The sequence below is a fragment of the Hemitrygon akajei genome, chromosome 9 (genome assembly GCF_048418815.1).
Source record: "Hemitrygon akajei chromosome 9, sHemAka1.3, whole genome shotgun sequence".
Lineage (NCBI taxonomy): Eukaryota > Metazoa > Chordata > Chondrichthyes > Myliobatiformes > Dasyatidae > Hemitrygon > Hemitrygon akajei.
The window spans coordinates 153005342-153032034 of NC_133132.1; the positions used below are offsets into that span (position 1 = coordinate 153005342).

A 26693-nucleotide genomic window follows, 5' to 3' on the forward strand; every position below is an offset into this window, starting at 1 on the left:
GGTTTTGTAACAAAGATTGTGTGCACTTTTTTCGACTTGGATCTCTACTCAACTTGGAGTTTATGTGGAAGCGTATCTTACGGTGTCAATTCTTAGTCTCTCATCGGTTTCTGTTTATTTTTCAAGTAGCTGCTACGGGGTAGAAATAGTGATGGGGAGAGGCAGCAAAATACTGCAGATGGTGGAATCTGAAAGCAAAGGAAGGTGGAGAGTTGTGGGCCGATGTGAAGATTGGGAGAAGAGGACCCAGTAGGAGGAGTGTGTAGGGCAGATGAGGCAACGCTGGAAATTGGTTGAAAGGGTAGGGGTTGATAAGTGGACCAGCAACTGGATGGACCAGGAAGTGGGAGAAAGGGAGCAGGTTACCGGACTCTGTTGAGTTAGATATTCATGGAGTTTTGTAGACCAAACGCAAACTAGATTTGATAGAAGTATGCAAAATTATGATGGATATAGATAAACACAGGGAGGCTCTTTCCCACTGAGGTTAGGTGGAACTACAACTTAGAGGTCATTGGTTAAAGGTGAAAGGTGAGAACTTTAAGGAGAAAATGAGGCGCAACATCACTCAAAGGGTTATAAGAGTGTGGAATGATCTGCCAGCACAAGTGGTGCATGCCAGCTCAATTTCAAGATTTAAGAGGAGTTTGGATAGGTATATGGGATGGTAGGGATATGGAGGGCTATGGTCCCAGTGATTCTGGTGTGGACGAGATGGGCCAAAAGGCCTCTTTCTGAGCTGTACTTTTTCATGACTCTAGAGGAACTGTGCCACATATTCCACCTTGATTAGTCCACTTACTTCTCTCGCCCCTTTTTACTGATTATCATCCCTCTCGTCTTTCAGGCCAGATGAAGGTCTCATCCCAGAACACTGACTGTTCATTTCCCTCTGCTGTCTGACTTGTGAAGTTCCTCCAGCAGTTTACTTTCTTTTTTGCTCCAGGTTTTAATTCTGTAGTGAAAGATGAATACACATGAGCTAACATTAATGTGAAGCAGTTTCACTTCTATTTGTAGACTAGCTTTTGTGAAGATTGTTGTTTGAGGGCATAAATTGGAACACTCACATTCAGTGGTTCAAGTTAATATCAGAGAATGTATACAGACAGTGTACAACCTGAAATTCTTACTCTTCGCAGACATCCATGAAATGGGAAAAAGCCCCAAAGAATGAATGACAGAAATCATTAGAAACCCAAAGCCCCCTTCCCCTTCTACATATAAGCAGCAACAAAAGCATCAATCCCTCCCCATTTGCTCCAGCAAAAGCTTTAGCAACTGCCCCACCCACCGTGCAAACAACAGCAAAGCCCCAGGCACTATGATCTAGAATCTTATCAAAAACTACTGTCCATCCCAACACTTTGACATCACAGACAGCAGGCTGTCTTTCACTAGCGAGGGACAGAGAGAGAGAGAGAGATTACTCCTTCAGTAGTGAGAGCGGGAGACCAACAGTTCACTGTTTCGATGTTACAACCTGCCACGTTGCTTTTCCAAGATCCCCGACTCAAGGACCAACAGACCCTCTCACCATCAAGAAAGAAAGATTGCTCGAGTGCAGGGGCCCTCTTTCGACAGTGATGTACACTGCCTGCTGTCTCAGTTTCTCAATCTTGCGTGACACAGAAGTCGGCGACATCGACGAATCGGGTCGTCCCCCTGGCCACGCCCTGAAGGTGCACGTCTTCCAGGCCACAGCTGGAGATCTTGAAACGTCAGGATGCTCAGTGAGTCCAAGAGTGAGAATCCACTGCCGCTGAAGTACCGAAGTTTGAGCTGAAGCTGTAGATCACAGACTCCCGGCAGGACCCCGGCCCCCTTGAAAATTAAAAAAAAAGCTACATAAGGGAAGAATAAACTATTTAACAGATGGTCTGGAAGAAGTTGACTGGGTCTGCAGAAACCTCCTTTCACTCCTGTTTAACTATTTCACATATTTAACTTGTAGAACTTTGAGTGGCTTAAGTTAGCATAGGTCCCTTGGAAGATGAGAAGGAGGAATTATTGTTGGGTATTGTGGAAATGGCCGAGGCATCGAGTGACTATTTTAGTTTGGTCTTCATGGTGTCTAACCTGCCAAAGAAAGAGATTATGGATGTGTTGGGAGGTGAAAATGTCACTAAGAAATAGTGATGAGCAAACTAGTGGGCCTAAAGTTAGGCAAGACCCCAGTCCTGATGAGATGTATACCAGGGTACTGAAAGAAATGGAGGAAGCAAATGTAGCTTCATTTGTGATCATTTACCAAAATTTCTGGGCTCCGGGCAAGTTGTGGCAGATTAGAAGTGATGCTACTGTTGTTTTTGTTAAAAAAATGTAGGAAAAGGCAGGTAACAACAGATCAGCTAGCTTAATGCCTGTAGTCAGAAAACTACTTGAAGCTATTATTAAGGAAGAAATAACAAGACATCTGGATAGAAGTCAAACATGGAATGAGTTCATGAAAAGCAGGTCCTGTTTGAGTTATTTGAGGATATAAGCATCACAGTGGACAGAGGGGAAGAAGTGTACTTGGATATCCAGAAGGTGTTTGAGAAGGTGCCACATGAAATATTTATCCATGAGATATGGATGCATAGAATGGGGATAATATATTAGCCTGGATAGAGGCTTGGTTAGCCAATGGAAGGCAGAGTCTTTACCTGATTGGCAATCAGTGGTGAGCGGAATGCCGCAGGGCTCAGTGCTGGGGCTGCAACTTGTAAGATACAAGAGCAGAATTTGGCCATTTGGCCCGTCAAGTCCACTCTGCCATTCAGTCATGATTGAAGTGTTTTCCCTCTCAACCTCATTCTCCTGCTTCCTTCCTGTAACCCACACTAATCATGTGCCGACCAGACTCCGCTTTAAATCTGCTCTGTGACTTGGTCTCCACAGCCATCTGTGACAGTGAATTCCACCATCCTCTGGAGGAAGAAATCCCTCCGCATCTCTGTCCTAAAGTGACGTCTTTCTATTCTGAGGCTGTAGACTCTCTCGCTACTCGAGACGTCCTTCCCATGACTAAGGGACATAGCTTCGAGGGGGCGGGGTGGGGGAGGCGGGACTGCTTATTCCAGAGAGTAGTGATTCTGTAGAATTCTCTGCCCATGGAAGCAGTGGATGCGACCTCATTAAATATATTTAAAACAGAGATTTTCGTATAGGGGAGTCGAGGGTTATGGGGAAAGGAGACCACGACCGGATCAGCTACGATCTATGTTGAATTGTAGAGCAGGCTTACAATACAACCATACAACAATTACAGCACGGAAACAAGTCTAGTCCGTGCCAAACGCTTACTCTCACCTAGTCCCACTGGCCTGCACTCAGCCCATAACCCTCCATTCCTTTCCTGTCCATATACCTATCCAATTTTACTTTAAATGACAATACCGAACCTGCCTCTACCACTTCTACTGGAAGCTCGTTCCACACAGCTACCACTCTCTGAGTAAAGAAATCCCCCCTCGTGTTACCCTTAAACTTCTGCCTCCTAACTCTCAAATCATGTCCTCTTGTTTGAATCTCCCCTGCTCTCAATGGAAAAAGCCTATCCACGTCAACTCTGTCTATCCCCCTCATAATATTAAATACCTCTTATCAAGTCCCCCCTCAACCTTCTACGCTCCAAAGAATAAAGACCTAACTTGTTCAACCTTCCCCTGTAACTTAGGTGCTGAAACCCAGGTAACGTTCTAGTAAATCTTCTCTGTACTCTCTCTATTTTGTTGACATCTTTCCTATAATTCGGTGACCAGAATTGTACACAATACTCCAAATTCGGCCTTACCAATGCCTTGTACAATTTTAACATTACATCCCAACTCCTATACTCAGTGCTCTGATTTATAAAGGCCAACATACCAAAAGCTTTCTTCACCACCCTATCCACATGAGATTCCACCTTCAGGGAACTATGCACCATTATTCCTAGATCACTCTGTTCTACTGCATTCTTCAATGTCCTACCATTTACCATCTTGCTTGATGGGCAAGATGCTCTGCTCCTGCTTCTGTTTCTTATGTTCTTCTGAGTGTTGCATGAACCTATTCTGCAGCATGTCCAGGTACATCACCAGGCACCATTACAGGCAGTCCCTGGGTTACGTACGAGTTCTGCTCCTGAGTCCGTCTTTAAGTCAGATTTGTACGGAAGTTGGAACAAGTACATCCAGTATTATTTAGCGTCAGTTAGTCAAATGTTTGTCTTAAGTATATAGTATATATTTTACCTTTCTATGCATATAAAACACTTAAGAAACATATGTATTCCAATAATTAAACCACTGCTTTGCTTAGTAATAATTGTAGCTTTCATCGGGGCAGGGCGTTTCACGTGCTCCATTATTCTCACTTTATCCTTTAAAATTGTTCCGATCGTTGACCGACTGTAGCCTAACGCTTTTCCAATGACCAATGGCGTTTCACCTCTTTCCAAATGCTTTATTATTTCCACTTTCTTTTCAATTGCGATTGCTTCCCATCATTGGAACAGAAACACTGCAGCCGGTGGCTCCCGAGATCCGCTGGGTCCTAAGGACCTCCGCACTGAGACAGGTTAAATGGGACAAGTGGGGGCTGTGCTGGGTTTGGGTATTTGATCCTCCACAATATTCCGCATGGGAATTTAAACTGGAGGTGGCAGTGTGTTTTTTATGAGGTCGAGTTGCGAGCTCGACATCAACCCAGAACGTATGGTACGGAGTCACTGGATCGACATCAACCTGGCACGGGAATGGTCTATCACTGGATCGAACTCGGGGAAACTCCATTCTCCAGCCCGGCACTGATCTCACCACGCTACCAGCAGACCAGAACGGGGTGGGGGGGGCGGGGGGGTCAGGATGAATCTTACTAAGAAAAATTTAAGCCAAATACAAAGTTAAACACTCAACACAGTGTCAACGGCAATGACTTAAAATGGCAGATGGCGTTCTCCCTCCTCAGTTCGTAAGTACGAGTTGTCCGTAAGTCGGACGTTCGTAACTCAGGGACTACTTGTATTGTGCTGTAAAGTTATGTTGGTGATAATATTGGCAGGAGTGTGAGGTTTATTGATAATGGATTCTCAATGATTCTCACTTAGTTGTCAGAATCAGGTTTAGTATCACCAGCATATGTCCTGAAATTTGTTAACTTTACGGCAGCAGTACAGTGAAATACATGATGCATAAATTTAGAAGAAAAGCTGAGTTACATCAATTATATATGTCTATTAAATAATCAAGTTAAAATAAGTAGTGCCAAAAAAAATAGTGAGGTAGTGTTCATGGGTTCAATAAACACACACAAAATGCTGGAGGAACTCAGTAGGCCAGGCAGCATCTATGGAAAAGAGTACTGTCGACATCTCTTGTTCTCTTGTTCATGGCTACAATGTTCATTTAGAAATCGGATGGCAGAGGGGGAGAAGCTGTTCTTGAAACACTGAGTGTGTGCCTCTAGGGTTCTGTACCTCCTTCCTGATGTTAACAATGTGAAGAGTGCATGTCTTAGGTGGTGGGGATGCTTAATGATGGACACTGCACTTCAAAGGTACCGCTCCTTGAAGATGGCTAGTACCCATGATGGGGCTAACTTTACAAGTTTCTTCAACTTTGAACCATTTAGTTAAGTGGACATCTGATTTCACTATAGTGTCTTCAAATCTGTGCAATCAAAACATGCAGAAGATGTGCTTTGTTGCCCCAAAAAAAGGTCTAATTGCTGAAATCTACAAGTTTCTGATCAGGCAATGGCTTTCCATTTCCTTAGTTTAAAAGGGCCAAGATGTTTAGCAACGCAAGTAGTCAATAAGGTGAGAGGTGAATGTTGGCAGCACTTTGTATTAAGAAAAAGTTGACTCTTGTACCAAAAAGTTGAAATTGATGCAGAACTATCCATGGATGTCAAAGTGTAAGGCATTGAATTATACTTGAATGACTCCAGAGTTAATAGGATAGAAAGAGAAGCCATTCCTGGAAACAATATAAGATGATTAAGTGAGTATAGTGAAGCTAAACTTGAGAATGGAGATATGACATTAATGGATAGTATAGAGTTAAGGAGGCGTGGAGGCTCCCGGACCCAGGTTAAAATGATGGATAGAACAATTTGTGATTCTTTTGAGTTGTAACAGTCCTCTGTCATAAACTTGGAGAAATCAAGACTCATAAATGAGAGAAAATGGGCTTAGAGTTTGGAGAGAAAAGATATCTGATGGTTTATTGATTTCTAAGGTTGGGTAAAAGATTTTGTTGCGCAATGATAGGTGTGCTGGGCTGATAAGAATGGTCTTCTGTCTTCTGAATGCGAGGCAGAATCATTTAAGTTGTTCGTAAGGATGTGAGAAAGGATGTCATTAAGTGTGACTCAGGAAAGGCTAAGTACAAGGGGAAATGAAAGTAACAGTCAAGAGCAGGACGAAAGACTGAACTGCTATGAAGCCTGAGGTGAAAGATATTTTTAATCATAGCTAAGAAATATAGTGCAGGAAATTGCCATTGGACTTCCAGCATTAAAAGCTTCTGAAACACTTGGGTAAAACTTATTGGAAATGTTTTGCAGTACTGGGCTAATTTATGTCACAGAACAAAATGTCAGTTAAGGTTTGATTCTTCTGGAATGATTTAGTACTGTCGCTCATTGATGAACCAGCCAAGCAAAGTTTGTGATATTCCAGAATGCCTAACAAAGCTAATCATGGTGTTTCATCTTCACTGCCTCATTGAATTTACTGTAGTGATTCATTCAATGCAGGCAATGTACGTTTCCAAAATCAACCAGGAAGAGCCAGGTTCAATTTTTTAGTCATGATTTTGTCTGGTTTGTGATGCACTAAAGAGCATAATTGTTGTTTTTGCATGTGCAGTTAAAAATAATGTTGGTTCTCTTTTGATCCAGATTAATAAATTCCTTATTTAAGGCTCATTTAGTTCCATGGCTTGGGTACCATGGGTAATGACAGTGGCTCTCAAGGAGAGTAAATTTGAGCCAAGGAAATCTGCTGCTCCATGCAAAAACTTCTTATTAATGCTGTTCTAGGCCCTGTAATTGCAAGTGAAATCATTGTGGTATGATGCACATTATTGCAGTTGATTCAGATATGTAATGATTACACAATGTTAAGTACTAGTTATCTTTTCATTCATGGAGGCTGACAGCACAATGAGCCTTGGCCTTCGATTTTGCATGCTTAGTTCTAAAATTCAGTTAGGGAAAACAGTAATTTTCCAATGCAACTTGAGCTTTAAGACAGTTGAATATTGTTAGAAAGCAACAAAAGCATTAAACCAGTGGTCAGGGGGCTTCAACCTGGGATCCAAGTTTGAATTCTATCTATCATGGTTGTTGAGGTACTCGTACAAACAAAACCTAAAATTTAAGAAGTCTTTTCCGGGGATGCCTGTCCTGAAGAAGTTTCAGTCTTCCCTTAGGAAGTTCAGTGAACCCTGCTGCTCTCCAACTCTTTGACCACGTGCTTGCCCAGACCCGCTACCACAGCCGTGTATCCTTTCTGGGAGCACGTCTTTGCCGCCAACTAATACCACACTGTTTCCAGATTCGTTTTCAAGCTTCTCGATCTGGACCCTCCGAGGACCCAGGTACCCACATTCAGTTGACTGCTTCTCCCAACGTGTTCTACACACCACGCTTTCCGCCATGAGGAGGTACCTGGTGACCCTATCCCAGTCACTTCCACAACTCCGGGATTCCCTCTCCCCCACCTGTAATGGACCTGTATGCTTCTTTATCCTCCAGGCTTTCAGTTGCCGGTTCTTTGAATTTCTCATGCGCTGCAAGGATCGGAAGATCGCCTGTCGACAGACCACAGAACCTGCTGACTCCCAACGCCGGCAGGCTTCTATGTCCCCAGACCGTGATCCCTGCTGCTGACATGAACACATCTAACAATCCAGATCAGTCTCAAAACCCAAACTCCACTGCCATCAGTGCAGGTTCCAACAGCCTCTGATCTCTCCAAAGTGCCGATTGCGCAACCTCCTTCTCCAACTCCGGCCTTGACCTCCAGGCCAGGTCTCCACACACTGCTGCTGGAACCTTCGTCTCCCCTTTCCCCACTGCCACTCCACAATTCCTTCTTGCTCAGGTCCCACCGCCAGCTCGGGCCCTCGGAGACTCCACCTTCCTCCCTGCCCAACCCTCCCCTCTCCCCAGACACTACCTCCCCCCTTCCCCCATCTGGTCCCAGCTCTCATTCATGCTGGGTCTTCACCATCCCCTCCAATCTTCCCTTCTCTGAGGCAGAACGTTCTGTCCTCAGTAAGGGCCTTACTTTTGATCCCCTGCGTCCACACCTCAGCGAGTTCCACGCCCACCATGACGCTGAGCTCTTCCTCTGCCACCTCAGTCTCCGAACTTATTTCTTTAGCAAGGACTCTCCACCCCGCATCCATGACTCCTCTCCCGACTTCAACCCTCCTCCTCTCCCTGGACACCCCACCCTAGTCTTCTGCCTGCTCTGGACCTCTTCATTGCTAACTGCTGACGGGAATTAACCATCTAGACTTTAGCACTCCTCTGTCCTATTCCAGCCACGCTCCTTCCGAGCATCGGCTCTCCACTCCCTCTGCACTAATCCTAACATCACCTTCAAACCCGCCGATAAAGGGGGTGCTGTAGTCTGGCGGACTGACCTGTGCCTTGCTGAGATCTAGCGACAACTCTCAGACACCGGCTCTTACTTGCCCCTTGAACAGGACCCCACTAAGGAACACCAGGCCATTGTCTCCCATACCATCACCAACTTATCGACTCTGGGGATCTCCTATCCACCACCACTAACCTTATAGTTTCTGTATCCCGTACCTCCCGTTTCTACCTCCTACCCAAAATCCATAAAACCACTTGTACAGATGGACCCATTGTTTCAGCTTGTTCCTGCCTCACTGAACTCATTCCGGCATACCTTGACTCTGTTTTATCTCCCCGGTTCAGTCCCTTCTTACCCACATCCTTGACACCTCACATGCACTTGATCTTTTCAAGGATTTCAGGTTCCCTGGCCCCCATCATCTTATTTTTACTCTGGATGTCCACTCTCTGTACATCTCCACCCCCCCACCAGGAAGGCCTCAAAGCTCTCCGTTTCTTTCTGGACACAGGACCTAACCAGTTCCCCTCCACCACCACTCTCCTCTGTTCTCACTCTAAATAATTTCTTCTTTGGCTCCTTCTACTTCCTTCAAATAAAGGATGTAGCCATAGGCACACACATGGGTGCCAGCTATGCATGCCTGCTTGTTGGCTAAGTGGAACAGTATGTTCCAGGCTTACATTGGCGACTGTCCCACACTTTCCCCGACGCTACATTGACGACTGCATTGGTGCTGCTTCCTGCGCCCGTGCTGAACTCGTCTATTTCATCCACTTTGCCTCCAACTTCCAACCTGCTCTCAAATTCACCTGGTCCATTTCTGATACCTCCCTTCCCTTTCTCGATCTCTAGAGAAAGCTTATCCTCCAATGTCTATTACAAACCCAGGGACTATCACAACTACCTGAACAATAGCTACTTGTAAAAACGCCATCCCCTTCTCTCAATTCCTCTGCCTCTGCCGCATCTGCTCTCAGGATGAGGCTTTTCATTCCAGACTGAAGGAAATGTCCTCCTTTTTCAAAGAAGGGGGCTTCTCTTCCTCCGCCATCAACGCTGCACACAACCACATCCATTCCATTTCACACACATCTGCTCTTACCTCATCCACCCACCACCCTACCAAGGATAGGGTTCCTGCCGTCCTCACCTACCACCCCAACAGCCTCCGCATCCAGCACAAAATTCGCCTGAACTTCCGCCACCTGCAACAGGATCCCACCGCCAAGCACATCTTTCCCTCCCTCACCCCCACTTTCTGCTTTCCGCAGGGATCGCTACCTATGCAACTCCCTTGTCCATTTATCCCTCCCCACTGATCTTCTTCCTGGCATTTGAAAATGAAACAAGTGCTACACCTGCCCCTACACCTCCTCCCTCACTACGTTCAGGACCCTAAACTGTCTTTCCAGGTGAGGCGACACTTCACCTGCGAGTCCGTTGGGGTCATTTACAGTGTTTGGTGTTCCTGGTGTGGACTCCTGTACATCTGTGAGACCCAGTGTAGATTGGAAGACCGCTTCGCTGAGCATCTACACTCTGTCCGCTAGAACAAGCAGGATCTCCCAGTGGCCACACATTTTAATTCCACTTCCCATTCCCATTCGGATATGTCCACCCATGGCCTCCACCCTGTCATGATTCCACCAACTTAGGTTGGAGGAACAGCACCCTGCATTTCGTTTGGGTAGCCTGAACATCGATTCCTCAATCTTCTGGTAATGCCCCCCCCCCCCCCCCCCAATCCCTTCATCATTTCCCATCCCCATTGTTGTTTTTAAGCCATTCCTGTGTAGGCTCTATACTTGGGGCCATTGCCTTGCTGTTAAAAAAAAAATCCTCTCCCAAGTCACAGTTCTCTTGCAGACTGCATCAGGTTTTCTTCCTGAATTTCCCTGTATTTTCCTGCATTCAATTTACCCTCTACCTTCACAAGTCTTCCAGGGCCTGCTGTAGTGAAGCATCCCCACAGCCTGATGCAGCCACATCCGTGACTCGTGGTAGGGATGGTGTATTTTTGATGATGTGCGGTGTTTGGCTTATGCCAAACATAGTGTTTAGTCTTATGGTCATAAAGGTCAATTTTCATTTCATCAGACCATAGAACCTTCCAGCTGACTTCAGAGTCTCCCACATGCCTTCTGACAATTTCATGTGAGCTTTTTGCAACAGTGGCTTGCTCTTTGTCACTCTCCCATAAAGCAGTTGCTGGTGAAACACCCAGGCGACAGTTGTTGTATGTGCTGTCTTGCCAACTCAGCTTCTGAAACTTGTAATCCCTCCAGAGTTTCACAGGTCTCTTGGTGGCCTCCCTCGCTAGTCCACTTCCTGCATGGTCACTCAGTTTTTGAGGATGGCCTGCTCTAGGCAGATTTACAGCTGTGTCATATTCTTTCCATTTCTTGATGATTGGACTTTACTGTACTCCAAGAGATATTCAGTGACTTGGAAATTTTCTTGTATCTATCTCCTTTTTGCGGAGTTGTTTGGAGTGTTCTTTTGTCTTCATGGTGTAATTTTCGCCAGGATACTGACTCACCAGCAGTTGGACCTTCCAGATACGGGTGTATTTTTATGACAATCAATTGAAACACCTTGACTGCGCACAGGTCTCCAAAAACAGATCTCCATTTAACTAATTACGTGACTTCTAAAACCAATTGGTTGCACCAGTGATGATTTGGTGTGTCATATTAAAGGGGGTGAATGCTTATGCAATCAATTATTTTGTGTTTTATATTTGTAATAAATTTAGATCACTTTGTAGAGATGTTTTCACTTTAACACGAGCGAGTTTTTTTTCTGTTGATCAGTGTCAAAAAAGACAAATTAAATCCACTGTGATTCAATGTTGTAAAACAATAAAACATGAAAACTTCCAGCGGCAGGGGTGGGGGTGGGGTGAGAATACTTTTTTTGGCATTGTTACAGCAGAGGATTCTAAGTGATAAGATATACCTACATCTGGAAAGACAGGAAATGATTCGGGGTAGTTGGCATGTCTTGATGAATGGGAGACCATGCCTTATGAACTAGATTGAATCATCAACTGGCTGGAGCATTCACTGATGTCTTTAGCCTCTTCACTTTGACTATCTGAGGTACCCATCTGCTTCAAGCAGCCTTCAGTTAAACCAGTGCCTAAGAAGAACGTAGCAAACTGCATCTAACTATCATCCAGTAGTACTTTCATCCAAAAGTGATCAAGTGTTTTGAAACGCTGGTGATGAAACGCACCTACTCCTGCCTGAGAAACGACTTGGTTCTGTTCCAGTTTGCCTGCCAGCTCATCGGGTCGACAGCAGATGGCATTTCATTGGCTCTTCACTCAACCCTGGAACATCCAGACGACAAAGATGCAAACATCTCTTTATCCACTGCAGCTCGGCATTCAATACCATCATCCCCTCAAATGTAATCAATAAGCTTCAGTGTGTGTGTCTCAATACCCTGTTAAAACCTCAACTCCCTCCCTTACTAATTCCAGTCAGTTTGGATTGGCAACATCTCCTCCATAATCTCCACAATCATAATAATTGATTGCACAGATGCACCACAAGGTCGTGTGCTTAACCCTCCGCTCTACTGGCTTTATACTTACAGCTGTGAGGCTAAGCACAGCGCCAATGCCATATTTAATTTTGCTTATGACACCCACTCATTGGCTGAATAAGAGGTGGTGACGAATCAGCAAGCAGGAAGGAGATTGAAAATCTCACTTAATGTCAACGAGAACAAAGAGCCAATTATTGACTTCAAGAGGAGGAAACTGGAGGAGCATGAGGTGGTCCTCATTGGGGGATCAGAGGTGGAAAGGGTTAGCAGCTTTAAATTAATCGGTGTTAACATTTCACAGGTTCTGTCCTAGGCCTGGCACTTTAGTGCAGTTACAAAGAAAGTGCAGCGGGACCTCCATTTCCTTAGAAGTTTGCGAAGATTTGGCCTGAATATAAAACGTCGACGAACTTCTATATATGGATATATTGACTGGTTGCATCTTGGCTTGGTATGGAAACACCAATGCCCTTGAACAGCAAATCCTACAAAAGAATAGTGGATGTGGACCAGTACATCGCAAGAAAAGCCCTCCCCACCATTCAACACATCTGCATGGAGCTCTGTTTGAGGAAAACAGCATTCATCATCAGAGTCCTCCACCACCCAGGCCATTCTCTCTTCTTGCTGTTGCCATCAGGAAGAAAGTACAGAGCCTCAAGACCCAAACCACTGGGTTCAGGAACAAATTATTACTCCTCAGTCATCAGACTCTTGAACCACTGGGACTAACAACACAACGTAGCTCAACTTCACTTGTTCCTTCACTGAACTGTTCCCACAACCTATGGACTCGCTTTCATAAGTGAGACATGTTTTATTTTGGATAGTCAAATTCAAGTAGAACTACCCTACCATGAATGCAGGGCCCTGGGAAGTAGTACCAAGCAGGGACATCGGAGTGCAAGTACATGAGTGTGGAGTCACAGGTAGATTGTGCGGTGAAGAAGGGTTTTAGAGTGCTGGCCTCCGTAAGTCACAGACGTTGGGAGGTCGTGGACTGACTGTACAGGTTGTTGAGTATTCTGTTCAGTGTTGATCATCCTGCTGTTGGAAAGATTTTATTAATCTGGAAAGGATGCAGAAATGATCTGCACGGATGCTGCAATGACTCGAGGGACAGAGCTATAGGGAGAGGTTAGGGCTAGGATATCAGTGCAGGAGGCTGAGTTATAAAAATCATGAGGGGCATAGATCGGGTGAATAGACTCTGTTTTTCCCAGACTAGAGCGATGGGTTTGTGAGAGGGGAAAGTTTTAGGAGAGACTTCACGGGCAACATTTTTTTGGATAAAGAGTATGATCTATGTGAAATCAGCTGCCAGAGGAGGTGGTTGAAGCAGGTATAAACACAAGTTTTAAAAGCCATTTGGGCAGATTCATGGAGTCACTAAACTCCAGTTCTAATCTTTATTCTGTCATCATTGTTGACCAGTGAACATTGGCAGAACAATACTAAATAACAATTTGTACTTTATATCAAAGGGTGTGAATGTTTTTAAGGGGGTCATAGAATTTTAATAGACTAGATTTAGGGAAAATATATTTGCTAATAGGAGTCCAAACGTAGGCTTGTAGATATGATGACCAATGAGGAATTTGGAAAAATCCTTTTATTCAATGGTGGGAGTTTTGTGATTTTTTTCCTCAATGACAAGTAGCACAGATGCACTTGAAGGGAAACTGGATAAGTACCTGAGAGGGAAAAGAACAGGATCTGTTAATAGGGTTATGTTAACTTGAGTACAAGAAGCCTTCTGTACAGTATGAATATTGAAATAGAGCTGTTATGCCAAATGGCCTCTTCTATGCTTTATTTTGTAGATAATTGCATATAATGCACTGGAATTCTGTGTAATAATAAGGGCACTGTATCAATAGCAGAGAACCTGGTCACTGTGCCCAATAAATCTCTACCAGCATTCATAATCTTAATTCCTCTCTTCCAGTTTAACTCTACATACTCTGCACCCATATGCTACATTTACTGAATAATTAATTGTTCAATGCAACCTAAAAGGATGAATGTTATTGCAGTAAAAAAAAAATCACTTCTTCCACATATTCCCAATCTTCTACATAAATTCCTCCCATATCTTTCCTAAAGTGCAGCCACAGAAATGATATTGATTCTAACTTCTCTGTAAAGCATTCTGCAGATTGTTTATAATTGACTTCCTGCCAGGGGGAGGTTTGTTGTATTAAAACATTTGCTAAGGAAGGAAACTGACTCAAAAATTAAGTCTGGTTAAGGGTAGTCGACGTGGCTTCATGAAGGGAGGCTTGTGCCTCACGGGCCTAATTGAGTCTATTGAGGAAGTGACAGAGCAGATTGATGAAGATAAAGTGGTGGATGTGCTAGATATGGATCTTATTGAGGGTGTTTGACAAGGTTCTCCACGGTAGGCTTGTCCACAAAGTTGTGAGCCAGATGAAGTGGCTGTCTGACTTTGGAAATGGCTGGGCCACAGAAAGCAGAGGGTCGGAGTAGATGAATCACATTTTGCCTGACTGGTGGTGTTTCACAGGGGTTTGCTCTTTGGGATTTTTGTCAATGACTTGGATGAGGAAGCGGAGGGGTGGTTTAATAAGTTTGCAGATGTCATTAAGATGGGAGGTGTTGTGGAGAATGTAGAAGGTTGTCGTAGGTTTCAACAGGATATAAAAAGGCTGCAGAGTTGAATGGAGAATTGGCAGACAGAGCTCCATCAGCAAATTTTTGAGGTGGTTCACTTGGAAGGTTGAGGTAGCTTGGCAGTGTGGAGGATCAGAGGGATGTTGGGGGTCCAAGTTCATATAGTTGCCTCAAAGTTGTGCTGTGTAGGAAGGAAGGGTCAGATTGATTGTGGAAGTATATTTATAAAATTCGGCGCACCATCATGGGTGAAGGGCCCATATTGTGTGCATTGTTTAGTGCTGTAAATGCTGAAAATACGTAACCTATTTTCTGGGAACAAGACAGATTAGCATCTGCGCAGGAAATAAATTAATCTTGAACAAATACTTCTGACAATGGGAATAAATTGTAGCCGAAAGTGATAAAGTATCAAACAAAGGAATTGAGAGAAACAGGTGTGCGGTGCATTGTTTGAAGGTTGAATAAGACTTCAAAGGGTAGATGGTAGGTTGATCTTCCAGCTGATTAGAGCATCTATTGGCAGGGATTATTATTTTAAAAGGAAGGGATGGCCATTTAAGACAGATATGCTCTTAACCCAGGGGCTAAAATTCTGATGTCAAAATGTAACAGAGTCTTTGTGACTGAGTCCATTCCACACAGAACACTGCAGGTGTTTATATGTTAATGGGAGTTGAGTACAGGAAAGTGGTACTGAAGTAATAATGAGCCATGAACTTAGTGGTGGAGTCGGCCCAAGGATTGAGTGGCCTAATCTTCGGGTTCTTATGGTCTGAAGAATCAGAGATAGAGAAAACTAACAATGGAGATATTAGAGAAACTGCTGCCCAGTAGCTGCTCTTCATTTTCCAGCAGGACAACTCAACTCCTGCCCTTGACATCAAAACAGACCAAACATACTTTCAAAGAGCTCCTGTAAAGTTAGTATCAGGAGGAAAACACTACCGTGTTTCGAAATGCTCCTTGCACAAAGGAAAGTTAGTTGTGTCATTGGAGGTCAGTTGACAGAGCTGGGACAACACTACCTGACTTCCGGGCAGGGAGCTAAACCAAAATACCTTCAGATGCTTGTCCAGAGTATCAGCAGTAGGGGTGTTCTGTGATGGTTGCACAGTATTTGATTCTGTTTGCATCTCCGATATTGAAAGCTGTAATTGAAGAGCAAGCGAAGTCCTGCCATTGTAAGTAATGTGTTTCCAAAAATCAGGTCAGAGTATGAATGTCTCATGGTGAGTGACTTAACCACTTGATGCCTCACACAAAATCCGTACACGTGATCTGACAGGATATGATGGAATACTCAGCCTCACTAACGTTCTACAAGATTGACACTATCAGCTCACCTGCTTCACTCTGCATCACTGGTATGCAGGTTCCACCATCTGAACCTATCTAGGCTCCTGTGACAGCAGCTCCCAATCCTTCGACTTTTATCACCAAGGAGGACAGGGGATTCAGGTGCCTATGAACACCACCACTTGCAGCTTTTCCTCTGTCCCAGTATCCAAGACATCTTCAAGAAGTGGAACCCCAGAAAGACGGTGTCCATCATTAAGGGCCCCCACCACCCAGGGCATGCCCTCTTCTCACTGTTACCATCAGGAAGGAGGTACAGAAGCCTGAAGGCACACACTCAGTGATTCAGTAACAGCTTCTTCCCCTCTGTCATCTGATTTCGGAATGGCCACTGCATCCGTGATCACTATCTCACTACTTTTATATTTGTTTTTGTGCTACTTATTTATTTAGAAATAATGATATACTTTAATTCAGTTTTTCCCTATATTTATCACCTGAACATCCTCTACATAGCACCATCCAGAGACAGAGAAACAGTTTCAGTGACAGGTTGCTATTGATGCAATGCTCCTCAGACAGGATGAAGAGATCAATACTCCCCAATGCCATTCAGCTTTACAATTCAACCGCCAGGAGTAAGATACGTTAAAGTGCCGGGGTTAGGGCTCAATGTATTTAAGTAAACTACTTAAGAACTTTTTAAAAGCTATTATTAATGCTTTTTGAGAGGGTGATTTTAGATGCATATCATATTTTTACTGAGTTAAGTATTGTATGTAATTAGTTTTGCTACAATAAGTGTATGGGACATTGGAAAAAATGTTGAATTTCCCCATGGGGATGAATAAAGTATCTATCTATCTATCTATCTATCTATTTCATTGTCCTGCTGTCGCCAAGTTAACAAATTTCATGACACATGCCGGTGATATTAAACCTGGTTCTGATTCTGATCCTGATCCTGACTTAAGAATGTATTGTCATTCCTTCACATCACTGAGAGTAAATCCTTAAATTCCATTTTTACAGCACCAAGCAACGACTGCAAAGGTTTAATTATGTGCTTCACTACTGGCTTCTCAGCAGCACTTATAGTTGGCAATAAATATTAGCCCTGCCAGTGATCTCCAGATTCATAAAAATTAAATAAGAAAGGGTGCTTGGTAAAAGTGAGTTGTAGAGTCTTGAAGCTTCACCAGTGAATTTTAGTTATAAGATTTGAAAGTGTGCTTGGATAAATAGTGAAAGTGGTGTCATAGTTAAGTTCCAAACGAGAGAAAATCTGTAGATGCCGGAAATCCAAGCAATACACACAAAATGCTGGAGGAACTCCCCATCGATGGAAAAGAGTAAACAGTTGATGTTTTGGGCTGAGACCCTTCAGCAGAACTGGAGAAGAAAAGGTGAGAAGTCAGAGTAAGCAGGTGGAGGAAGGGGGAGGAAGAAATACAAGGTAGTAGGAGATGGATGAAGTCTGGAGAGGGGTGAAGTAAAGAGCTGGGAACTTGCTTGGTGGAAGACATACAGGGCTGGAGAAGGGGGATCTGCGAGGAGAGGACAGAAGGCCATGGAAAAAAGGAAGGGGGAGGAGCACCAGAGGGGGTGATGGGCAGGTAAGAAGATAAGGTAAGAGAGGGAAGCAGCAGTGGGGAGTGGTGAAGGAGAGCTGGGGGAGGGCATTAGTGGAAGTTTGAGAAATTGATGTTCATACCGCCAGGTTGGAGGCTACCCAGACGGAATATAAGGTGGTGTTCCTCCAACCTGAGAGTGGCCTTATCACGCCATCTCCAACGAGATCCCACCACCAAGCACATCTTTCCCTCCCTGCCCCCTCTTTCTGCAGGGATTGCTCCCTACACAACTCCTTTGACCGTTGGTTCCTTCCGACTGATCTCCCTTGTAAGTGGAACAAGTGCTACACCTCCTCCCTCACTACTGTTCAGTGTCCCAAGCAGTCCTTCCAGGCGAGGCGACACTTCACCTGTAAATCTGTTGAGACTACCTACTGTATCTGCTGCTCCTGGTGTGACCTGTATATTAGTGAGACCCAGTGTAGATTGGGAGACAGCTTTGCCAAATGCTAGAAAAATTGAGATCTCCCAGAGGCCACTCATTTTAGCTCTACTTCCGGTTTCCATTCTGACATCAGTCCACCACTTCCTCTACTGCCGTATCCTTTACTCCCACCAGATTTCCAAACTCGCTCTTCAGTCCACATGGACAACTACAGTACTGTACAAAAGAGTTGTGCACCCTAGCTAAATAGATGTGCTAAATATATTGCACAACCCTCACCAATTATCTTCTTCATTGTATAGAACGTACAAGGCAAATTGATTCAGTGGAGCGTTGAGAGGAGTTTCAGAGTCCTAATCATGACTCAAATTGTCATGCTCATAAAATTGTCTTATAAATGGAGCTGCCAAATGGAAAATGATTGCATGAGTCAATTGTGTGAACTTGTGTTTATGTCATTATTGATAAAGCTTCTAGTGAAAAATTTTAAAGAGTAACAAAATTTACGGGCTTGTTTTATTATTTTCTTTAACCATTTCATAATATTTTAATTTTTCTTCGGTATATAGGAGGATGTGCTTTTGATGACGGCTTGGAACTTTGCGAGTATTTGCAAGATCAGGAAGATGATTTTGATTGGAGGCATGTCAGGGCTGAAGATACGTTGCACTTGCGGCCCAGCGTGCCACCTGGTAAGCCAATACCAACCTGTGCACTCCCCGCGGGCTCTACTGCTGAAATCGTACTGTTTTTAAATGTGTGCTGAGAAAATGTGTTTGGTATTCATGTGTATGGAAAAATTACTAGAGAATTGCTGATGAATAATCCTGAACATGCAAGCCATCTTACAGCTAATATTAAATGTATACTTTTAATTAAAATAATTTGCCAACTTTTAACCATGATTTGACAGAAATAGAAGAAATCGAACTGGAGTGTGTTGCACTGACACGTATGTTAACGAAGGTATTCAGCAGGCAATAAAGGGAGATTCAACAATGGCAACCAAGTCTGAAAGACTAAAGTAAATCAAAATAATAAATTTTCGCTGGGATACACTGTCAGAGTTTTTTTGAACCATTTGCCAAACTTAGTAACTAATTTGACAGTTTGCATATCATTGAAGAGATATTGATAAAGTGGTATTGTCATTTTTTTCTTTTGTGAACAACTAATTGACTAATTCTGTGGAGACAGCAAAGGAACTAAAATGTACTTTACTTTCAATCAGAGGACATTTTTCATTAGCATAATTAATCTTGCACTAGGAGGAAGGTTATCTTGAATATATTTTAATGAATTTATATTGTGGCCAATTTCATAATGACATTTAACTCCTTGTGATGTTGACCTTCAATATTAATTCATTTTTAATTAATGTAGCCCAACAAAAAGACAAGCTGAATTTATGTGCAGATATACATTTGAGGGTTAGGCTGTGCCATACAGGACAAAGAAAGGGAAGGATATTGTAGAAGTTTCTTTCAAGATTGCACATTGTTTGGAAACCTAATGCTTCCGCACGTTTTGATCTTTAACCTGAATTTTCTCGTGTGATCACTTCAAAAGCTCATTGCCATATTACCTGGAATTCTCCAGTACAAATCCCACTCATCATGTTTCCAGTATAGCCACTGTATAGTGGTTTCTAGCAACATGACATTTTATGTGCGTATGGTGAAGGTGACCCTCATTTTTTTTTAACCAACCTGTCTATGCAATTTGAAATAATGGAAGATTCCTTTTCCATTATCTCTCCATTTGTTTCTTATTTACATCGAGAGTAGTTAGTAATTGCAGGAAAATAACCAACTGTAACATCATTCCACACCTGCTCTCTTTTTTTCTGTTGGCTCTGTGGGAGTTATCCTGGACGCCACCTGATTTTTTATCGAAATGTTACCTCTTGGGAACATCAGCAGGAAACGCAGCTCTCTTTCTGCACCTCCCCCTTGGACATTCCTGATGAAGAGTCTCGGCCTGAAATGTCAACTATTTATTCTATTCTGTAGATGCTGCTTGACCTGCTGAGTTCCTCCATGAGGACCACTTCCTCACCATCCAATGACTTGAAGTCTTCTGCATGCGAAAGACCAAAGCTCCACGCCAGGCTGTTGAACCAGATCAATTTTATATCTGGCTCCGAGATCAGCTTTGGATCACACAGCGGTACCCCAGCCAACCGTACCCATTTTCAGATCCATAAGTGTTTGATTCTGACTGTCTCTGAGCTTATTTGCTGTTAAACCCTAATCCATGTCTTTGTATCTTGACCATTTCACTACAATCAAATTGCCCTCCACTAAGCTCCCTCCTGATGAGGTTATCCAAAAGTCTCATATTTCAATCAAATTTATTCTTGCTGATTTAACCGGGGCCCGATTTTGCAGTCCCTTAATTTTGAAGTATTATCTCGGACTTCAGATTCCTTGATAACCTTGCATTCTGCACTCCTCTCATTCTGGCCACTTAGTTGTCCCTGATTTTAATTCATTCATTGTTTGTGCCTGTGGCTTCAATTGTAAGGTTCTTGAATTCACTCTTGATCATTTCTTTTCACTTTACATTAATTACTTACGTAGGTTCTGTCAAAAGCTGTAAAACATTGGAACACTTTGCTGCATTAAAATTGCTCTATGAATACAATTTGTTGCGAGTTACATCATTAAAATCCTTTGTTAGGTTTGTCAAGCATCATTCCCTTTTCATAGTTATGTTGACTGCCTAATGCTTTAATTTACTGAGCACTCTATTGCTGTTTATCTAATATTGTACTCAAGCGTTTTTCTGTCAGCTGCTTGCTACATTTTGAAAGAATTTCTTTTTGCATGGTGATAGAAAAGCACAACACAGAAATGGGTCGTTCAGACCATCTAGCCAGTGCCGAATCATTTAAACTGCCTAGTCCCATCAACCTGCACTGGCACCATAGCCCTTCATAACCCAACCACCCATGTACCTTTCCAAGCTTCTCTTAAAATGTCGAAATTGAGCTCACGTGCAGCATTTGCACTAGTGGCTCGATCCACCCTCTCTCAATCCTCTCAGTTAAGCAGTTTCCCCTCATTTCCCCCTTAAACTTTTCACTTTTCACTCCTAAACCGTGACCTCTATTTGTTGTCCCACCCAACCTCCTGCTCTTGAATAAAAATTTACTTTTGCACCCTTTCACTCCATTGGGGCTATTTCCGAATTTGGAGATATTTAGAAGGTAACTGTGAATGCAGCAGATCCCTATATTTTTCCTCATCAATTTAAATTTATTCAGTTTATTTTAAAGACCTTTTGCTTTCCCACCATTTCTGATATACCGTTGCAACTTCTGTGTTTTATCAAAAAGAAGCAGGTAACTCTTTTTCATGTTTCAGCTTCTTTGTTTCTCATTTATAGTATCTTTTGTCTGTAGCTCTGAGATCCAAATAATCTCTTGCTGCTCTTTTTGGCCACGTAATTATAAATCCTGTACAGTTATAATTAGTTTACTCTTACAGTCTACATTTTTCCTCATAAATTGCAGTTTCCTTAGTGGAATGTGTACTTATTATGTACTAATCTTAATTTATCTACTAAATTTTAACTCTGCTTTCCCAAGCTGCCCTAGATTCAACTCTCCCCTCATGTATGCTATTAGCTTTATTTGAGTTAAAGCCTAATGTCAGACTTGAATGTATGTCTCAGAATTGATATGAAATTCATCATAATTCATCATATTAGTTATTAACTCTCAGTACACAAGGGTCTAAGATGGCCCATTTCCAATTTTGTAAATTCCTCCAGGCAACAGTTCTGAATGCATTCTATAAATTATTTTCCCATCTTGATCTGGCAATATAATTTTTACTGAAGTTTAAAGCCCTGTAAACTTGTGTGTCAAAGGTAGAATAAAAGTAATATCAAATCAGTCCATAAGAAAATCAGACAGAGATCTGTGGCATTCTCGGTGATGTAATGGGAGTTATTGTAATATGTACCATTTCATGATTCAGGAAGATAATGGCAGTATGCCATAAGATTAGATTGCATGCATCTGCAAGCTTTTGATTATAAGTTAACAGACTTACAATCTGACCACTGGTGTAAGAGAGAGCAAGTAAGTATTTCAGCTTTTAAAGTAACTCTTTAGGACATAGGGCATTGAAAGCTAGCATAAATATTGTAAGGAAGTAAATCTTGAAATTTCAGGATTCCAAATGAACTCTTGGACTGGCATTGGCGTGTTCAAAATTTAGAGAGCCAATTGAACACTAATAAAGGAAATGAATAGATTCCTTAATTTTATGCCTACAATCTAAAAGCATTGAAGAATTTAGTGAAGTTAAATTTGTACTGACATTTTGACTGCAGTTAGAGTGAAATACAAATGGAAATTAGAAAGGAAAAGAATAGAATGGATCAAGCAACAAAGTTAAAAAGATGAAGGATTTTTTTTATCTGAGAGAGCTAGAAAGGGCAATTTCTGGAAAAATAATGAAATTATATTAAAGTAACCAAATTCTTTGGTTAACAGGATAGAAACTTGTGTGAATTGACTAAGTGCCATGTGAGTACAACTAATCCTTGTGTAATTAGTATTTGTTATCAGAATTAGATATATTGTTACTGGCTTGTGATGTGATATTTGTTTTGTGGCAACAGTGCAGTGCAAAGATATAAATTTACTATAAATTACAAAATAAATAATGCAAAGCAAAACGGAGCACTGTTCGTGGACCGTTCAGTAGTCTGATGGTAGAGAGCAAGAAGCTGTTTCTCAATCCATAGTGAGGGTCTTCAGGCTCCTTACCTCCTCACTGATGATGGTAACAAGTTCAGGACATGTCCTGGATGGTCAGGGTCCTGAGTGATGGATGCTACCTCCTTGAGGCACTGACTCTTCAAGATGACCTCGATGACAGGGAAGGTTGTGGCCATGATAGAGCAGGCTGCGTCTTTAACCCACTGCAGCCTCTTGCAGAACTGCATTGAAGCCTCCATACGAGGCAATGATGCAGCCAGTCAGAATGCTCTTCACCATTCATAGAAAACCTACAGCACAATACAGGCCCTTCAGCCCACAAAGTTGTGCCAAACATGTCCCTACCGTAGAAATTACTAGGCTTACCTATAGCCCTCTATTTTTTCTAAGCTTCACGTACCTATCCAAAAGTTTCTTAAGACCCTATCATATCTGCCTCCACCACCGTTGCCGGCAGCCCATTCCATCAACTCACCACTCTCTGAGTAAAAAAATTTTACCCCTGACATCTCCTCTGTACCTACTCCCCAGCACCTTAAACCTGTGTCCTCCTGTGGCAACCATTTCAGCCCTGGGTAAAATCCTCTCACTATCCACACGATCAATGCCTCTCATCATCTTATACACCTCTATCAGGTCACCTCTCATCCTCTGTCGCTCTAAGGAGAAAAGGCCGAGTTCACTCAAACTATTTTCGTAAGGCATGCTCCCCGATCCAGGCAACATCCTTGTAAATCTCCTCTGCACCCTTTCTTCTTTTTTTTTTTAAATTAGTTTTTTTATACATTTTATACATCGCTACAGATAAAAAAAAAACCCAGATCGAAATGAAGAACATTAATACAGTGCAAAAATAAACATACAATAATAATATAATACAAAAGAAGATAATTGAGAAAGCACCCAAATTGAAGATATGTAAAATTAGTATCCTCCCCAAGCCCCACAACAAAAAAGAACTCCAGACCAACCACAACACAATCTAGAGAGTGTACATCAGGACATTCAAACCCCCAAAACTGTCAATACACTTAGCAACAGAAGATATTAATGCCTACTACCTACAAAAAAGGAGCTGAAAGCAAGGGACCGAAAAAAAAAAAACCTTAGTTAAGAGGAAGGTTATGAAAATACTCAATAAAAGGTCCCCAGATCTTATGGAACTTTGTATCTGAATTGAGAACTGAATAATGAATTTTTTCAAGGTCTAAGCAGGACATAATATCATTAAGCCATTGAGCATGCGTGGGCGGGGCAACATCCCTCCATCTAAGGAGCTCTGCACCCTTTCTATGGCTTCCACATCCTTCCTGTAGTGAGGCGACCAGAACTGAGTACAGTACTCCAAGTGGGGTCTGACCAGGGTCCTATACAGCTGCAACGTTACCTCTTGGCTCCTAAATTCAATTCCACGATTGATGAAGGCCAATAGACCATGCACCTCCTTAACCACAGAGTTGACCTGCACAGCTGCTTTGAGAGTCCTATGGACTCAGACCCCAAGATCCCTCTGGTCCTCCAAACTGCCAAGATTCTTACCATTAGTACTATATTCTGTCGTCATATTTGACCTACCAAAATGAACCACTTCACACTTATCTGGGTTGAACTCCATCCGCCACTTCTCAGCCCAGTTTTGCATCCTATCAATTTCCCTCTGTAACCTTCAACAGCCCTCCGCACTATCCACAACACCTCTAACCTTTGTGTCATCAGCAAACTTACTAACCCATCCCTCCACTTCCTCATCCAGGTCATTTATAAAGATCATGAATAATAAGGGTCCCAGAACAGATCCCTGAGGTACCCCACTGGTGACCGAACTCCATGCAGAATATACCCATCTACAACCACACTTTGCCTTGTTACGTACCCCGTAACTGGGTCACTTACCAGCAAAGATAGAGAGGTCCGTTGAAGTCTGATGGTACTATTTTTAACAGTATTTATTGATAAAATACACAAAAATAATATCAATGCAAACATACAGATAATATACGTCGTCAATACTAAACCTAAAAGCGCGGGTATAATAATAATCAATAAGAAATAGCTCTATCGTTGTCTAGGGGATAATGTATTGTCCGATGGAAATATAAAAGTCACTTTAGTTCAGTCAAGCTGTAGGCTGCAGCCTTTGGTTGGAGAGAAAGACGGAGGTTTAACTTGCCCATTCCTTTTATGATGTCAATCCTTCGAGAGTCGTTGGGGGACTGATTTCCCCTTCGAGGTTAGCTAAAGCCGTGCTTCCGTGGCACGACCCACCAATTCCGAGGCAAATGGAAAAGGACGCACGTGGGCTGGTTCCACTGGCTTTCGCTGTTACGCTGTTACAGGAGTTCTAGCATTTCTTCTGGTGCGTCTGAAGGGGCTGTTCCCCAGACCCTCTTTTATCCTGACTCACAGGGTCTCAGATGTCAATCAGGTTGGGATGATGCAATCCCTCCACCAACCCCCCCCCCCCCCCCCCTCGGTTCATTGCCTGGGGGCTTCGATGCATCGTACAGTATTCAATACACAATCCCATCTCCAAGAGACAATAGCCGTTATCCATGGTTCCGCCTTTCGGAGGCCAGGACACATTCCAAACTCTTTGTGGATTCTGCATGTCTTTCTCTCATTTCCTGGGTCTCCTGAACTGACTTAATAGTGATCTTGCGATTCTCAAAAAGGAGGGGGCCACGGACGTAACAGCCTTCTGTGGGCAAAGCAGTTCTGCACCCACAAAGCAATGTCCCCTTGGATCCCATGCCTCCTTACTTTCTCAATAAGCCTTGCATGGGGTACCTTGTCAAATACCTTGCTGAAATTTATATACACTACATCTACTGCACTTCCTTCATCAATATGTTTAGTCACATCCTCAAAAGGAAATTCAATCAGGCTCGTAAGGCACAACCTGCCCTTGACAAACCCATGCTGACTATTCCTAATCATATTATACCTCTCCAAATGTTCATAAATCCTGCATCAGGATCTTCTCCAGCAGTTACATGTAAAAAAAGTTTGCTCATCTTTGTCATCACAAATCCTGCCTTCATGGTAGCCTTATTGTGTGGGGCCCAGGATGGTTACTTGGTCATGTTGACACCCAGGAACTTAAATCTCCTCTCACTCTCCACAGCTGAAGCTTCAGTGAGGACAGCTGTGTGTCTCTGATTTCCCCTTCTTGAATCCACAATCAATTCCTTGGTCTTGCTGGCACTGAGTGCGAGGTTTACCGTCTAAAAAATATAGCCTTTTTGTTCATCTCAAATTACGTGCTTTGTCATCTTATTGGTTCTGTATTTCTATTTTCCTGAATCTGCTATCATGTACAGGCTGTCCCCGGGTTACATAGGAGTTCCGTTCCTGAGTCCGTCTTTAAGTCAGATTTGTACGTAAGTCGGAACAAGTACATCCGGTATTATTTAGCGTCAGTCAAACGTTTGTCTTAGTATATATTTTACCTTTCTATGCATATAAAGCACTTAAGAAACACATGTATTCCAATAGTTAAACAGCTGTGTTGCTTAGTAATAATTGTAGCTTTCATCGGGGCAGGGTGTTTCACGTGTTTCATTATTCTCACTTTATCCTTTAAAATTGTTCCGATCGTTGACCGACTGTAGCCTAACACTTTTCAAATGACCAATGGCGTTTCACCTCTTTCGGATCGCTTTATTATTTCCACTTTATTTTCAATCATGATCGCTTCCCGTCAACGAAACAGAAACACTGCGGGCAGTGGGTCCCGAGCTGCGCCGGCTCCCGAGATCCGCTAGGTCCTAAGGACCACTGCACTATATCCCTGAGTCCGGAAGTCCATCGCACTGAGACAGGTTAAATGGAACAAGTGGGGGCTGTGCTGGGTTTGGTTATTTGATC

General features: G+C 42.9%; 1 protein-coding gene across 8 annotated transcripts in view; it reads left to right on the plus strand.

The window, feature by feature from the left end:
- ptprk (protein tyrosine phosphatase receptor type K) overlaps window positions 1–26693 on the plus strand; it is a 641623-nt gene that overhangs the window by 98781 nt on the left and 516149 nt on the right. For all 8 annotated transcript variants that reach the window (XM_073057328.1, XM_073057322.1, XM_073057320.1 and 5 more), the window contains exon 2: window positions 18661–18783. In XM_073057328.1, coding sequence (XP_072913429.1) covers window positions 18661–18783 — 123 coding nt within the window. The remainder of the gene's footprint in view (window positions 1–18660; window positions 18784–26693) is intronic.